Source organism: Jatropha curcas, chromosome 10, assembly GCF_041381405.1.
Source record: "Jatropha curcas cultivar XTBG-Jc1 chromosome 10, XTBG_Jcur_1.0, whole genome shotgun sequence".
NCBI classification, from domain to species: domain Eukaryota; kingdom Viridiplantae; phylum Streptophyta; class Magnoliopsida; order Malpighiales; family Euphorbiaceae; genus Jatropha; species Jatropha curcas.
Genome location: NC_143160.1, coordinates 330,466 through 344,866, shown reverse-complemented (window position 1 = coordinate 344,866; position 14,401 = coordinate 330,466). Strand labels below are relative to the sequence as shown.

The following is a 14,401-nucleotide window of genomic DNA, read 5'->3' as shown; positions in this document are numbered from 1 at the left end:
AGGGTACAAGGTAGGCAACATAACGGCTTGAATTTACTCTAGACTGTACAATCAAATTTCTAATATAAACGTACCATCGCAAAAGAAAGAACATTTTTCCAACCATTGACAAGGGGAGTGGGAAGCAAACTGCATGCTGCACAGCCGTTCGGAAACCTCATTTTTTTATTCCTTTCGTTTTGCATTTTACAACACCCTTGTACAGGAACAAAGTATATGGTCTCGTGAAGAAAAAAGTATGGACATTTATCCAACAAATGTTAAATAGAAACTATTTTTCTATCAAGTATCGAGCTGGTTTCTGAATACACAACAAGTACTGAAATACAGGGGGTACGAATTTGTTAAGAAAAACCACTCTGGCTCTGCAGTTTGAAATAGGAAAATGCCCACAAACACAATCCATATACAATGAAGGCAAGTACATACTTTCCAGCCACGATTTGCAATAATATTCAAATGCCAGGTCCATCCCACGAATGGAGGATCTCAGTAGATTATTCAAAACCATTATAGTTATTTTGCTCCATGAAGCATTAATTGACATGGACTACCAAAAAAGGATCCATCCTCAGAAAAGAAATACCTGAAAAACAGTTCAAAATCTTTGAGAATTTAACAACCAATAACTCTTATGATGCACAAAAGCATGTAAACTGCATACGGGAAACGAAAAGGGCATAGGAATAGGATGCCAACAATTCATCTCTATTAAGGTGCGGTGCCAAATCTGTTACTGCATCAAGAAAGCATCTATCACAAACAAGCCCTTGTATTTCTCTATAAATGACAAATGCCTAGGTGAAATTTCCTTTAATGACCAAAAGAGGCTAGTCCGGAGAATACAAAATATGTTGCACAAAAACCCTAGCTGAAAAGCAAATGAATATATGGTAAAATATTTTTATGTTTAAGCTACTTTTCGATGAGTCATTGGAAACTCTCTGGTTTCTCAAAAGCATTTATCAACATTTTTGCTTAAGGGATCATATTTCCCTTTCAACTATATTTCCTAAGAAGCAAAACTATTAAAAATAAGTGGATAGCAAAAAGCAATCACAGCACATAAAAGAATATCTATGGTATGAAAGATCTGAAGCAAGACACAAGGAAACTGACAAGCAAAAAAAGTTAAATTTTGCTCCAATGCATCTTTCTTTCCACTTTAAGAAAGTAGAGGCAGTCATGGAGATATAGTATATAGAATACAAGAACACAAACATTATAAGATTAAAATATTTTATCATATATTTTTTCCCTCCAAGAGAAAAGGAAGAAATGACAAAGCATGAAAAAAATGATAAACATAACATGTATATGGAAGTTGAAATTACTCACCAAGAGTACAACACCGAGGGAAATCCAAATTAATAAAGGCCCAACATTCTTAGCTCTGTGACATGACTGGCATCAAGTTCAGGGACATTTTTACTAGCATCTCGGTCTTCTACCACATATTCCTGACATGATGAAAGAACAACGGTAATGAAGTTCTGATATCAAAGAACTGCTACAGCACGAAGATGAATCAGAAACACAAAGCAATAAAATGTCTGAAGCCTTCTATGTCATCAAAGCAACATAAATGTTTTATGGAGTCCTTTAGTTAAACTTGAAAATGATCATTACCACAATTTCTATACTAATATACGGTGAACTTAACATGAATTATAAAGCATATATATATACAATTGGAGCACAGAGAAGGAGTTTGCACTTCAAAAAGTATACCTGCTAACTTTCATTAAAGTAGAGCTATTCCCAACCTTTCAATTCTTGGGGTTAGGTGGCCAGATAGTAAAATTAAGATAAGATTCAAATCACTAGTGTCAAGTAAATGATATGTTTTTGAGTGATGAAATGTCAATTTAAATTATATTTTCAATCAGCTTTACTGGAAATGATTTTGGAAACTCCATTATGCTTTAAGAATAAAATATCAGACCTTTGTTAGTTCTTGTTTGGCAAGAACATGATAATGGCGTTCATTTATCCTTTGTCCACAAATTATGGCAATGAAGAAACCATATAGCAAACCAACCAAAACAATAGCTAAAACTGCACAATTGAAAAATAGCATAGAATTAAAGGTGATCGTGGAGATAGAATAAAAGCCGCAAAAAATAAAAATATGGAAATTTACATGATGAATGCAAGATATAAATTTTATATGCATAAATTAGAGCACATCAGAAAAAGGGAACACTCACTAGTTCAGCTTTTAGAAAACCTTTGGAATTATAGAACAGGGAAAGTAATTCATGGAGAGTTCATGTTTTAAATGATGGCATGTGTCCATTACCTTCAGGTAAACTCAGGTATCAATCAGTACCAACACAAAGTATTAATGGGGCTAACTGGAGAAAGATCCAAAACAACGCTTACCTTTCAAATACAACCACTTATCTTCAAGTAGCATTTATTTTCAAGCGAAATGAAGAAATATGAACTATATTGCAAGTTTAAAATTTGAAAAGTCCGGTGAATAATTGGAAGGGAAGTTGGGTATCAATCAGTATAAAAAAGAATAACTACCAATGGGACTAATGACAAAAAAAATCCAAAACATGCATACATTTTAAAATACAGCCACTTATTTTCAAGTAGCATGTATTTCCAAGAGAAATGAACAAATATGGACTATATTGCGAGTTTAAAAATTTAAGAGTATGGTGAATCGGAATGAATCCTCACATTGGCTACAAGACTCACTGATGATAACAGAGAGGAACAAATTGTTAGTTCCTTAAACGAAAGGCTGTGCATTTGTCATTCCCACAAAAGAAAAGTTGAAACATTTACAACTTATTTAATTTGTAAAATTAGACAGTATCCAGCATTCAGTATAATACAGTGCTGGTACAGAAAAGGTTAGCCAAACCCCTTATGATGCCTCTATCCTTCTTGCATGCTTCACATCCCACCATCCTTTTTCCCCAAAGCAAGAAGAGAATTTTCTCATTCAACTATGTAAATTAACCTGTGTTGAGTGAACTTCAAGCAACCTACCATTTCCCATATCGATTCAGTTGCTGCTAGATGAGAAAGGAATAGATTATGAGCCCACAGATTCAGTTGAATCTTTTCAAAGATATTAAAACATGAACCATGGTACTACCACTTTTGAAGGCTGCCTCTGATAAAAAATTGTATCACATACAGCTCCTGAGATGAGATAACAAGATTCTTTTTTTTTATGCTAATCATTGGTACAATCAAACACTTAACCCATATCCTATGCAAGTGTGGATCTTACCATTCTGGTAAGGCACATTGAAAAAAGGAGTTAAATAAATGGATAGACAAGTAAACCCATAGTAATAAGATTGTGATAGATTAAATCAGTAATTGTACTGTACATACCAGCCATAGTATAAAATCCATATGGATGCTCTTCATAGCCAAACATTTCCCTGAGCTCATCCCCATAAAACTTGTACACAAGCATCCCCAAGAATGCAACAATCTGTTCAAAAGGCATGAGTTCAATAATTTACTAAACATTGAAAAGCTCATTCATATATCAAAAGATCAACCAAAAAAAAAGTTCTAACATTGACCAGTAGTTTAATGCATGTTACATTTTCAGATGTTGCAGTGTTATGAATTAGTCAGTTTCCGTACCAGCTGAACAACTACAAAAATGAATGCGTGGTCTCTTGCAACAAGGAACTGAAATTTCAATCTCAACCACCAGCGATCAGGTGGGACATTAGCACGTAATATGAACAATGCCCTGCACTCTGTGCAGTGAGCAAAAGCAAAGCCCTCCTGGAAAAATTATGGAAGTAAATAAAAAGTACTGATCATCCATAACAGGTAAACAGCCTCAAGTAGTCACACATATAAATCCATCATTCTCAAGTGAAAATATGAATGTTTCAACCACCATATGAAAATAATCAATTGATTCATCATGGTAGAGAAGAAAAACGGCGCACGGACCGTACTCGAGCTTCGGATCAATGTCCCCAGAAGCAAGGAGTACGCCCTCGTTACAGAGCCTAGAAGTCTCAATTTTTCATAACCTTAGTTTCAAGAAGTGGTACTTAAGCACATTAATGATCATTCTGCTGTTCAAGTAAAAGGGATGCTAGTGAAAATCAAACAATCACCTTAGTTGACCTCCAATTATCAAGGCACGACCTATGAACATACTTCTGAGTGCCTTTGCAATGACATGGTGCAATTAGGTCTTCTCCTGAAATAATTAGTACGTGCTGCAACCTTAGTAGGTTCAAAAAGGCCAATCAATAGTTACACTTCACCCACAACTTGTGGGCTACAAGTTACAGGTAGTCCAAAGAGTATCATTTTACTTTGTCTCATGAAAATCTACCATGTCAAAAGGTGACAAGAAAATTTAAGATACAAAAAGGTACCAAGCAGAATAGGTATAAAGACCTCCATTATCAAGGCAAATGCGACATTGTGGTTGGTCTGGATTCACTAGATGGCAAGTTTCGTCAATGTGCACACTTTCCAAGTCATCACCATCACAATCCCGTTCTAAAGATGTAATTTCACTTGAAGCTGACGATGATTCTTCAATCTGATGTGAAACGGTAGAGTGGGATAAGATGGGTTCACTTTCCAATATATCTTCCCTGTGACTATCATTTGATACTAATTGCATTGCGGAAAATATTGAATCAGCATTAAACTGTCAACTCCATCACAAGACCTGTAACTGATGCTGCACATTTCAATGGAAACTAGGCACTCTGCAAAATAGGCGAAGACAGGACATGCCATGCTAATCAGTAAACAGGAAATGCAACAAATGCCAACAATCACTAGCTTGCATTATCTCGAGTGAGTTGAGCAATGCCCTCACTTAGGGCTTCTGAATGTCAAAAGTAACTGATTTGCACGAGACGTGCACGTATTCAAGAACAGTTCGAAGGATAGAAAAAACGCAAGGTTAAGGAGCTCTTCTACTCATTTCTCTATCGTAAGAATACAAATTTCAAGCAATTCAGTGCTTAGATATCACTAAAGAGGCATTCTTTTTGGTTCTATATAAATTAACCATAACCAATTAGACGTGTATTATATGTACACAGCGTTCTTTTCTCCCCTTTTTAGAAGGTCAACGATTGGTCTAACAGAACACGCATTTCCATAAAAAAACACCCAATCGGATAATTAATGCATTTTGGCGGCATTAAACAGAAGAGAATCAACACATTTTGCAATAACAGACGGAATCACATTAACTGATCAATCCAAAGGTTAAAATAATGGAATTGCAAGTAACAGAGTATAGAAACGAAACATGAAAATGTGAAAGGCTAACCTGATATTTACCAAAATTGAGGATCTCCATGAATCATGATATTGAGGCCTTTCTATGTTATATGGAAATAAATCAGGCGAGATTTAAACCAAATCAAATTCTAGGGCTTGTCGTTTCACGTCAATGGCAATGTGAGAGAGAGAAACAGAGGAGAGGAGACAATTACACATATCAAACTTTGAACATACCAAATTTAATTCATAAAATAATTTAGCTGATGTTGATGCATAGCTATTGTTTATCTGATTTAGTTAAGAGTTGATGATAAAGTCACAGTCGTTTCATATAAGCTTCAAAACAGGCTTAAGTTATTGGTCACGTAAGCGGAGGAGGTTGTGTATGTTTGCGTGTTGAATTGTGGTTGACCTGTCCTATAATAAATCTGCGCGACAGACTTAGTCTTTTGTTTTTTGCTTAATATTTTCGGGAGAAAGTTAAGATAGAACCTCTTTTGAAAAGAAAAAAGTTAGATAGAACCCAAATTGAGATTTTAGACCTGACGACTGCACCGTCCAAGGTGTTGCCTTCCCCTTATTTTATTTAGGGTCAATCACTATTTAGTTACCGAAATTTGATATAATTTTATAATAAATGATCACCCATAGCGGTGTAACGTGTATTTTTTTTGAATTAATAACGTGTATTTTTTAGGTTCAATAAATTTGATAAATGCTTTTTCTTTATTTTTTTAAAAAAAATTCAATTTCTTTAAAAATGATTTAATTTTTTTTTAATCACGGAATATTTATGTTGATTGATTTTTCTAAGTATTCCAGATCTCAGAAAATTGAAAAATATTTCTAAATAAATTATATTTTGAAAGCAAATAGTGGTTAAGTCTAGATATGTTTGATAGATGGTTGAGGGTCTTGAGAGAATTAATAGGACTATTACTAAACCACACATCTGTCCGTGTGGAGATGGCCGAGTTGGTCTAAGGCGCCAGATTAAGGTTCTGGTCCGAAAGGGCGTGGGTTCAAATCCCACTCTCCACATTCAGATCAGAAGTTAGATTTTTTATTTGTTATTAATTTTGGCTCCTCTCTATGTAAACGCCAAGGAATGGCAAACTAGACATAGACAGTTAGGTTTATACCTGCAATTCAAACATAAACTCCGGGGGAAACTAAACCTGACAAGTTTCAATCCAACAAAATAAATGTATGTTAGAGTGTCAATTCAGATTTTTAATGGAAGAGATGAGGAATGCTTATGCTTCTCCACCTTCATCTCCACCAACACCACCATCACCCCTCCCCATCAGTGTAGGTCCTGGAAACCAAAAGTACTCCTTCTCTCCCTCTCCATCTCCATCTCCGCCTTTTTCGCCACCTCCTTCCAGCCACGCGTCGGCTGAAAACCTTCCACTTTTGTCTGAAAAGTTAGGTAGTCCTACTGCAAAAGTTCCTTCAGCATTTTCATTGGACCGCCCACGTCCTATTGAATTGGATTCTAAGAGTTCATGCCTTCAAGACTTGTAAGCAATTGGTCTTCCAAATACCTTTCCCATATGTTGGTTTATTTTGCTTCTTGAATTGGCATTTGGCTTTCTTTTTTCTTGATTCGTTTATTTCTTGTCCTCTAAGCTTGTGTTTTACTTTAGAATGTGAAGAACTGATGAAATTCATTTTTGACTGGTAGTTGTCTTTTATTTAGTTAACACACACAGACCAACCAGTCAAAGTCATTTGCAAATCTAATCTAATGACCAACTTACCCTTTTCTCTCTCTCTCTCTCTCTCCATTAAGTGCAGGGTGGAATGGTTTATACAAAAATGCTGCAATTGCTGTTGCAATTCTCCCTGAGGGCTTGAAGGACGTGCTTTCCTTTCCTGTCTTTTACTGTTCCTAAAATTCAGGCACTCATTTCTACTAACAAATTTGCTTACTCCTTTTCACTCTTGAAATGCCATTTCACAATAAATCACAATGCAGCACAAACCATTGTAAAGTATTTTCTAGCACAGCATTTTTTGCGGTTTTCATCCCTTGCACCAACTGTATCGGTTTTTCCGCCAGATTTACTGAATACAAACGATGGGAAGAAAAAAAAGTGATGTATGCATTTTGTTTATTCTTCCACTGTAACTTTGAGAGTTCATAATATCATTTTCAATGTTTTTTTTTTTTTTTCTGAGTTATTTTGTAGCCATAGTATAGCCCTACCATTACTAATATATACTAAATATGATTGAACATACACATAATTGTCCCTGTACATATAACTAAAAGCCGGAGCCACAAGCACTCAAGAGATCACATATTATATTATTACAAAAAACACGTTCTAGCCAAAGGAACTAATAAATGGTAAGGCAACTAAACTTGAGTAAAATGTTTACAGCTTTGCAAGAAAACATGAGCAGAGTGGTTATTTTGTGTTGATTTATTATACATATTCTCTCCTACATCAAGAGTAATTGTAGCATTTCTATCTACACTAAAACGTAATTCCAATCCAATATCGGTAGTATCATAATCATTAGCACTCTACAAGATTCCTACTCGGCCAGAAAAGGAAAAACAGAGTACTCGGGGGTAAATTGTGGCAAAAATTACTGTGGATTTTGTTGCCTCTGTTGTACAAAATTGGGGTGATTTTGTGATGCATTCTGAAGTGCAACCATACTCGATTGTAGATTCTGAGCATTTGGCTGCATATTACCAAATGCACCTTGAGAACCAAGCTGCTGTTGCTGCTGCTGCTGTGGCTGTATAGGCATCATACCAGCAGGATTTGATACTCCCATATTAAACACTGCAAGCAAAAATACCAACTGATATTTCAGCCAAATGTACTGGCACTTAAAATACCTGAAGCAATTGCTTGGGACAGATGCCTCTAAGCCAGATGGCAACTCCACACAACATTTACAACGGAAGCAGTAACAGCCATACATACAGGCCAGTAAGTAGGAAGGAGGCTTCAAGAGTTAAAACAAAAATAAAATCATTGCTCCATGTCCTTAACCTTTCCGCAAAGGGGAATGGAGAAAATGAAAAAAAGAAAAGATAAAGTAGCAACACAAAGAGAGAGAGAGAGAGAGAGAGAGAGAGAGAAGAAGGAGGAAGACAAAAGAAATGCAGAGCCACACATCCAGTAAGATAGCAACTTAGAGAGAGAAAAAAATCAAGGGTGTAGATTCATACTTTGATCATTCAGAATTTGGGACGTATGACTCCTTTGAGGATTGCCACCGGTTAATCCAAACTGCATGGTATATTGAACACGAGACAATAATTAAGTTATCAGAACCCTCTGATGTATACGAAAAAAATTAACATATTTGATCACAGTCGAAAAACAAATTATATACAGAAAATATAATTCAAGATCCTACTACATGATGCACAGATGCAACCATTAATGCCAAAAATGCTGATGTAATGTCCATCTGTCTTAGTTGATATTTCCTGCTGCTTTCCAATTTCAGACAGTAGTAGTATTATTCCATATATGTCAAAACAGATTACGGGATTATCAATTGGCATTTCTTCCTCAAATGACAGGATGATCACAGAACAATTGCTAGATGTTTCCTAGTAAAAAATGCTAACCAAAACCTATGATTTCCAGCCCATCGAGAGAACTAGTACAACCACCAACACGAAGTCCCCTTGATATGACTAATAGCTGCAACAAGCCCATAAGAAGTGTGAAAACTCTCCTACAAGAATCTGAGGGCACCCATTGGAGTCAAACTCAGAAAAATCATGCCTAACTACACCCCACCCAACCCCCCTCCATCCTTTATGCTGCATTCCAGAGTTACTGAAATGACTCCCATCTGGCCTCAGATTAATTTGCAATAGTAAAATTCCAGTGGACCAAGATCATCATATGTTGCTGATTGAGAATACAATATGCATACGGATCTCAATAAGTTCCAACTCCCCTTCTCCTGTTTTCCAGCCAACAATAAAAGAAGAAGATAAATTTGCAAATAATATTACCTGCGTTCTTGGCACAAGTGGTTGAGATGACATTGTAGCTGACATGTTTGGAATCTACAAAAGGCAATCAAAAAATAGTGATAAGTCCAAGATGCATCAGAAAGGAAATATGAGTTATAGTTATAAAGATCAGAATGATATATAAAAAATATTTTAGCCAAAAAAGGAAAAATGTGTAGTAAAAGAAATGCGTGTATCATTAAATAGGATTTGAATTGAATATGTACCAGCAGCAAGAGGATCTCAATATTTCCAGATTATGGTGAAAGAAAGACAACTGTACTTGTTTCTTGCCAGCAACATGTTTAGACCCCAGGTTTTGATATAAAAGGAGAAGACATAACCTCAAACTATATAGTTAGCCCTATGGTACATGCAAATGCTTTGATGGAAATAAATCAAATTTTTACTTTTATGAAAAATTGCCTAGTGCAGACTGAAAAACTAAGCTGCCTAATGGAGGTCTAGACTGAAATGTTCCAAAGCTAGCAAAACAAAATACATACAGCAGCCAGACTAACGCATCCACAAAAGAAATTGCGGTTTACACCAAATTGGAATTTAAACAAGTGAAGCAGATACCAATGGTTAGCAATTCAAATTTCAATGTGTAATTCAGGTTCTGCCGAGATTGGAGTAAGAGGCTTTACTATGTAGGGGAGGGGTAATCCCTGTCAATTATTCCAAGGAGCAATGACCATCCAACAGATAAGTAGAAAGACATTAGATAAAAAATGTGAATCACACAAGAAAGAGAAAATCCAATGACTCCAGTAAAGGAATTAAATCAGTGTAGTAGTAAATAATAGAAAAAGAGACTCTGTAAATGCAGGAAATATGCAATTTACAGAAATAACCTAGTCATAATTGAACCATCAGGATACGAACCGAAACTGACAAACTGAAAAAACACAAGAACACAAGATGGATCACAAAAGACTAGAAGAGTGAAACGAACATAACTGACCATCTGGGTATTTGGTGCCCCCTGAGCAGCATTAAACAGTGCATTATTTGCAGTACCAGAAAACTGAGTTAAATGGCGATTTAACTGATTTCCTTGGTTGAGTGGATTTTGACCCATGCCATGTTGAACATGTCCGGAGGGCAGTTGCCTACCCTGAAATTGCTGGTGCCCCAGTGCTTGAGAAAATTGCATCTGATGTTGTCCATGTAACTGCTAAGAAATGAATTTGAGGAAAGAATTATTACATAAGTAAATATAAAATAAAAAATAGGGACATGTAGAAGACATTCCTCATAAGGTTTCAAGGAATATGATAAATCAGTTCTATCATCTTCCGCATGATATAAGCAAGCATCACAAAAATTAAAAAAAAAAAAAATTTGCACAGAAGCTATGCCATAGAAGGTTTTTATGCCTATGCATGAGAAACTGTTGACCAAACACCTTCCACAGGGCATCATAAGTGAAATGCAACTGGGGAGATATTAAGAGATGTTCTGCTGACAACACATTGTAGTTCAACTTTGTTTACATATTTCTATTAGTTTTTATCCTGTAGGTCAGGCTTCTCATGTTATTTAGTTTTTTAGGTTAAAATAATGTAAAGGTAGATTCACGAATTCAATGAGCCCTATAATTTCTTCCATAAATATTTTCTCTTCAAGGAAAATGTATATTTTATATTTCAACTTAATCTTCGGGATGCTAGACTTAAGAAGAGGAAAATTTCCACACTTGATAAACCAGAAAGAAAAAGATGTAGCCTCTCACGAAATCTCCAAGACTTTGTAGATAGAGACGCTAAAAAATATCACTGTTTTTTGTAAAAAAAGCCACTACAATGTCATAAGCTCTAGTAAGGGGAAAAAAAAGAAATATAAAGATGTAGAAACAATGTCAACCAACTCAATGAAAACTAAAAGCAGCAGACTAAAGTATTACCGGCTGAAACTTCTGCTGACCCTGTCCCTGCAAATCATGCAGCTGTGGCAGCTGGGTCTGCAAAAAAGCAAAGTTCAATTTGTCAATTGGATATTAATCGGAAAAAAATGGATGATTTTAATTTCATTTATCATTACTGATCTTTATAAAAAATTCAAGGAAAAAAAACGACACATCAATTGAAATGTTTAGTCATATAATAAGTTGCATAAGCCAAATGCCATTTTACGTGTTCTAAAAGGAAGTATAGATGTAAAAAAGACCTCGAGTCTGTCAAAACGATGGAATGCCTTGGCTTCATAAACATTTTTAAAATCAAAGTTCAAAAACTGTGCAAAAAAAGGCACCTGTCCCAATCCTTGCATTGTAGATTGTCTGAATTGTTGCTGAGCAAAGAGTTGCTGCTGATGCTGAGGTAATTGCATCATCTTTTGCCTTTGCTGCTGCTGCTGTTGCTGCTGTTGTTGTTGGGTTTGTTGTTGAGGAGAAGGCATGTTCATCATGTTGCCCGACCTTGGTGAGTTGGCATATGGTAATGGGGAAGTTGTAGTATTGTCAAAGGAGGTAGCGCTTGTAGCAGCAGAAGGGGATGCAGCGGATCTTCCCATAAGTGCTGTTCCGGAGGCCTGGTACAGAAAATTTTTAAGGTAAGAAGACAAACAATGGCACAAGCGAAAAATGAACTTCTCATCCGATAAATGTAGAAATAAGAAAATTCTCATATAGTAAGCCGAAGGTATCATAGTCTATCTGCTTCACAAAAAAAAAAAAAAAAAAAAAAAGGAATTAAGTAGAAAATTAAAATATTGTATGCTTCACCAAAAAATATATGTAGAGAATTCAGAATGAAGTTCTTCAAGAAAAAGTCAATGACCTAACCTGTAAAAGAGACCCCTGATTATTGATGCTATTTGATGACAGAGGTGGAGTATTTTTCATGTACATCCCTATCAGAAAGAGTTCAGAGCAATTCCTCAATAGTGTTGTGTTAATTTCAAACAAAAAACAACAAGGTTTGCCCATGGTTGTACAAAACATGATTAATTATTACCAGAAGAATCAGAAACATTATGCACTCCATCACCCACAGTCAGCACATCTGCCAGATGCATTGGAAGTGCAGACGTAATCTGCCTCTGGTCTACGGTTACTCGAAGTCCTGCATCCACATAATTTTTTTTAAATGATAATGATAGGCATATTCCGCAAGAATAATCTGCACAACTTAAATGTTCCCCCACAAACCAAGGAATCAATGCAACACACATCCAGAAATGGTACAGTCAAGTACTGCCGCTCAGATGCTTCTATTTGTTTTTTATCTGAACAAGATAGAAAAATGAAGGCACCCACAAAAATATTGCTGCTACCACTCTATTGTCCAACTTCTTAAACTGCTCAAAAATTTCTTCTAATGAGGCAATTAATATATGCAAGTTATTGTATACTTAGGAGCCAACAGTCTCAACCATTTATATGGAAAGCCAATCTACAATTACAATCATTACAGAGATAGATGCTTCAAAATATTTGAGTTTTGATTCCCTTACCATGCCTCCTCTACTCAACAGTGCTAAAGGAAAAAAAGAATTGTAAAGAAGAAAATTATATATGTATATATTTAAGTTTAAGAGCATAACCTTCACCAAAATTTACAGCAGCTCGGAGTAAGTTCTCTTGTTCTTGAATTTTTGCAGCCTGGGTCTTGTCTAAAGTTGGAAGACTAGTTGGCCCTTGTCGCGTACCAAATTGATAGGCTTTGCGGGTATCAGCTAATACTTTTTCAGCACTTTCACAGGCTGCCCCAATCATATCTATTCTACTCTGTAAAACTAGAAAGTCAAATCCCTGAATGTAAGAACGCATGGATAATGTGCTGAATGCTCAATTGACTTCAATTTACCTTTAATTTCTCAATTTGAGACGATATTGGCAAATTTTGCAACCCCAGAAGCAATTGCTCTCTCTTGGAGTTGTCATCAATTTCCATCTCGGGCAATAATTTTGTGGATAGCATAACCGGTAGAACTGCACACATGATACCAAAACAAGTGATTTCCACATTAAAATTTTGATCAATCATTACATTTCAGCAGTAATTAGAAATGGGAAGGGTGTAAGGGAAAACTCAAGCCAGCTGGAGAATATTCAGTCTTCCAAATACCATGACCATGCAGTCATGCAGATGCATAAGTGACTCGATAGATGCATCAAGAAAATTCAAAGGCATGACATTTTGATGCTTCAGGATTGAAGGACTATAGACAAACTCGACTGGCATAGTATCGGAATGCAGATAATTTAGGTAGATTATCAATTTAGACAGCCTAAACCTCTGTATCCGACTACAGATGTTAGCAAGATAACCGTACTTGTAGCATTTTCTGCATTAACGTTTTTGGGATGCACCACAAAAGCCTTGGAAACCTTCTTAATCTCGTCCACAATGTTGAAGAGCTCAAGGTTGACCATAGAATATTGCCCCAAGATATCTTGCCTGAAGCAGAATAACGAAGTATACTGTTAATAATACAATGAAATATATCTCTTCTAAACTTTGACAAATTCCCTTAAGATTATACTCCGTGTCGTGATACTTCAGGCAATGAGCCGTCATACAACTCCCTTTCAATTCACTTTCCTTTAACTTTTCCATCGTCCAAACGAAGCATAGACTTTCTAGATTTTAACCCGCTCAACCTAACAGCATTCCTACCTTAGAGATATAAATTAACGAAAGAAAAGGTATAAAGGTCATGGATAGAGAAGGTTAACAAAAAAAATGCCAGAAAAGAGAAGGAGGCGACCATTTGGGATTGGCGTTGGACCGAGCGTGTGCATCGAATTCTTCAAGGATACGGGAGATAGCTTTGAAAAGGCTGATAGCTCGAGTCTTTACGGACTCCAAATTGAGCTGTTGCTGGACAGCCTGGTTCAGCCTCTCCGCAACCGCCATCTGCGGTGGCTGCTGTTGCTGCTGTTGATTTTGCAGCTGAGATTGGTCTTGTATCATTCCCTCCATCCAAGCGATTCTTCTGTTTCTTTCTTTTGATGCGCTTTGGCACAGGGAGAAATAATAGAATGGACGTTCACTCCAACGCTTCAAAAAAAACACACACTAGTCAGTCTGTGAGATCACTGTTCATTGTTGAAAGTGTTAAGCCCAGAAACATTCAAGTTTGAACCCATCCATGGCCCATTGGCATTTGGGTTCCAAATTCTAACGGGTCAACCAATTG

General features: G+C 36.2%; 3 protein-coding genes and 1 non-coding gene across 9 annotated transcripts; 2 read left to right on the top strand and 2 right to left on the bottom strand.

Moving 5' to 3' along the window:
- Positions 1–147: 147 nt before the first annotated feature.
- LOC105646150 (RING/FYVE/PHD zinc finger superfamily protein) lies at positions 148–5,550 on the bottom strand. 4 transcript variants are annotated; one of them, XM_012231944.4, is made up of 8 exons: positions 5,300–5,547; positions 4,405–4,724; positions 4,116–4,201; positions 3,625–3,771; positions 3,364–3,466; positions 1,946–2,058; positions 1,339–1,460; positions 148–586 (listed from the first exon to the last, which is right to left on the bottom strand). In XM_012231944.4, the coding sequence occupies exons 2-7, from the start codon at positions 4,634–4,636 to the stop codon at positions 1,368–1,370; spliced, it is 774 nt and encodes a 257-aa protein (XP_012087334.1). In that variant the 5' UTR covers positions 4,637–4,724; positions 5,300–5,547; the 3' UTR covers positions 148–586; positions 1,339–1,367. The 4 variants fall into 4 exon arrangements, with proteins under 4 accessions (XP_012087334.1, XP_012087335.1, XP_012087337.1 ...); XM_012231945.4 differs by having other exon boundaries at positions 5,311–5,534; XM_012231947.4 differs by lacking the exon at positions 3,625–3,771.
- A 663-nt stretch (positions 5,551–6,213) lies between these two features.
- On the top strand, positions 6,214–6,294 carry TRNAL-AAG (transfer RNA leucine (anticodon AAG)). The gene has a single exon. It is a non-coding gene; the product is annotated as a tRNA-Leu (tRNA).
- A 26-nt stretch (positions 6,295–6,320) lies between these two features.
- On the top strand, positions 6,321–7,427 carry LOC105646149 (uncharacterized). The gene is made up of 2 exons (XM_089715507.1): positions 6,321–6,776; positions 7,054–7,427. Exons 1-2 carry the CDS (start codon positions 6,463–6,465, stop codon positions 7,103–7,105), a joined length of 366 nt encoding a protein of 121 aa, XP_089571633.1. The 5' UTR covers positions 6,321–6,462; the 3' UTR covers positions 7,106–7,427.
- Positions 7,428–7,600: 173 nt separating this feature from the next.
- Positions 7,601–14,258, bottom strand: MED8 (mediator subunit 8). Of its 3 annotated transcripts, none has more exons than XM_012231938.4 (12): positions 13,970–14,256; positions 13,535–13,659; positions 13,066–13,190; positions 12,803–12,986; positions 12,214–12,321; positions 12,042–12,109; positions 11,510–11,788; positions 11,163–11,219; positions 10,221–10,433; positions 9,254–9,307; positions 8,450–8,510; positions 7,601–8,057 (listed from the first exon to the last, which is right to left on the bottom strand). In XM_012231938.4, the coding sequence occupies exons 1-12, from the start codon at positions 14,182–14,184 to the stop codon at positions 7,855–7,857; spliced, it is 1,692 nt and encodes a 563-aa protein (XP_012087328.1). In that variant the 5' UTR covers positions 14,185–14,256; the 3' UTR covers positions 7,601–7,854. The 3 variants fall into 3 exon arrangements, with proteins under 3 accessions (XP_012087328.1, XP_089571632.1, XP_012087330.1); XM_089715506.1 differs by having other exon boundaries at positions 10,221–10,430; XM_012231940.4 differs by having other exon boundaries at positions 7,918–8,057; positions 10,217–10,433; positions 13,970–14,258.
- Between the last annotated feature and the right edge of the window lie 143 nt (positions 14,259–14,401).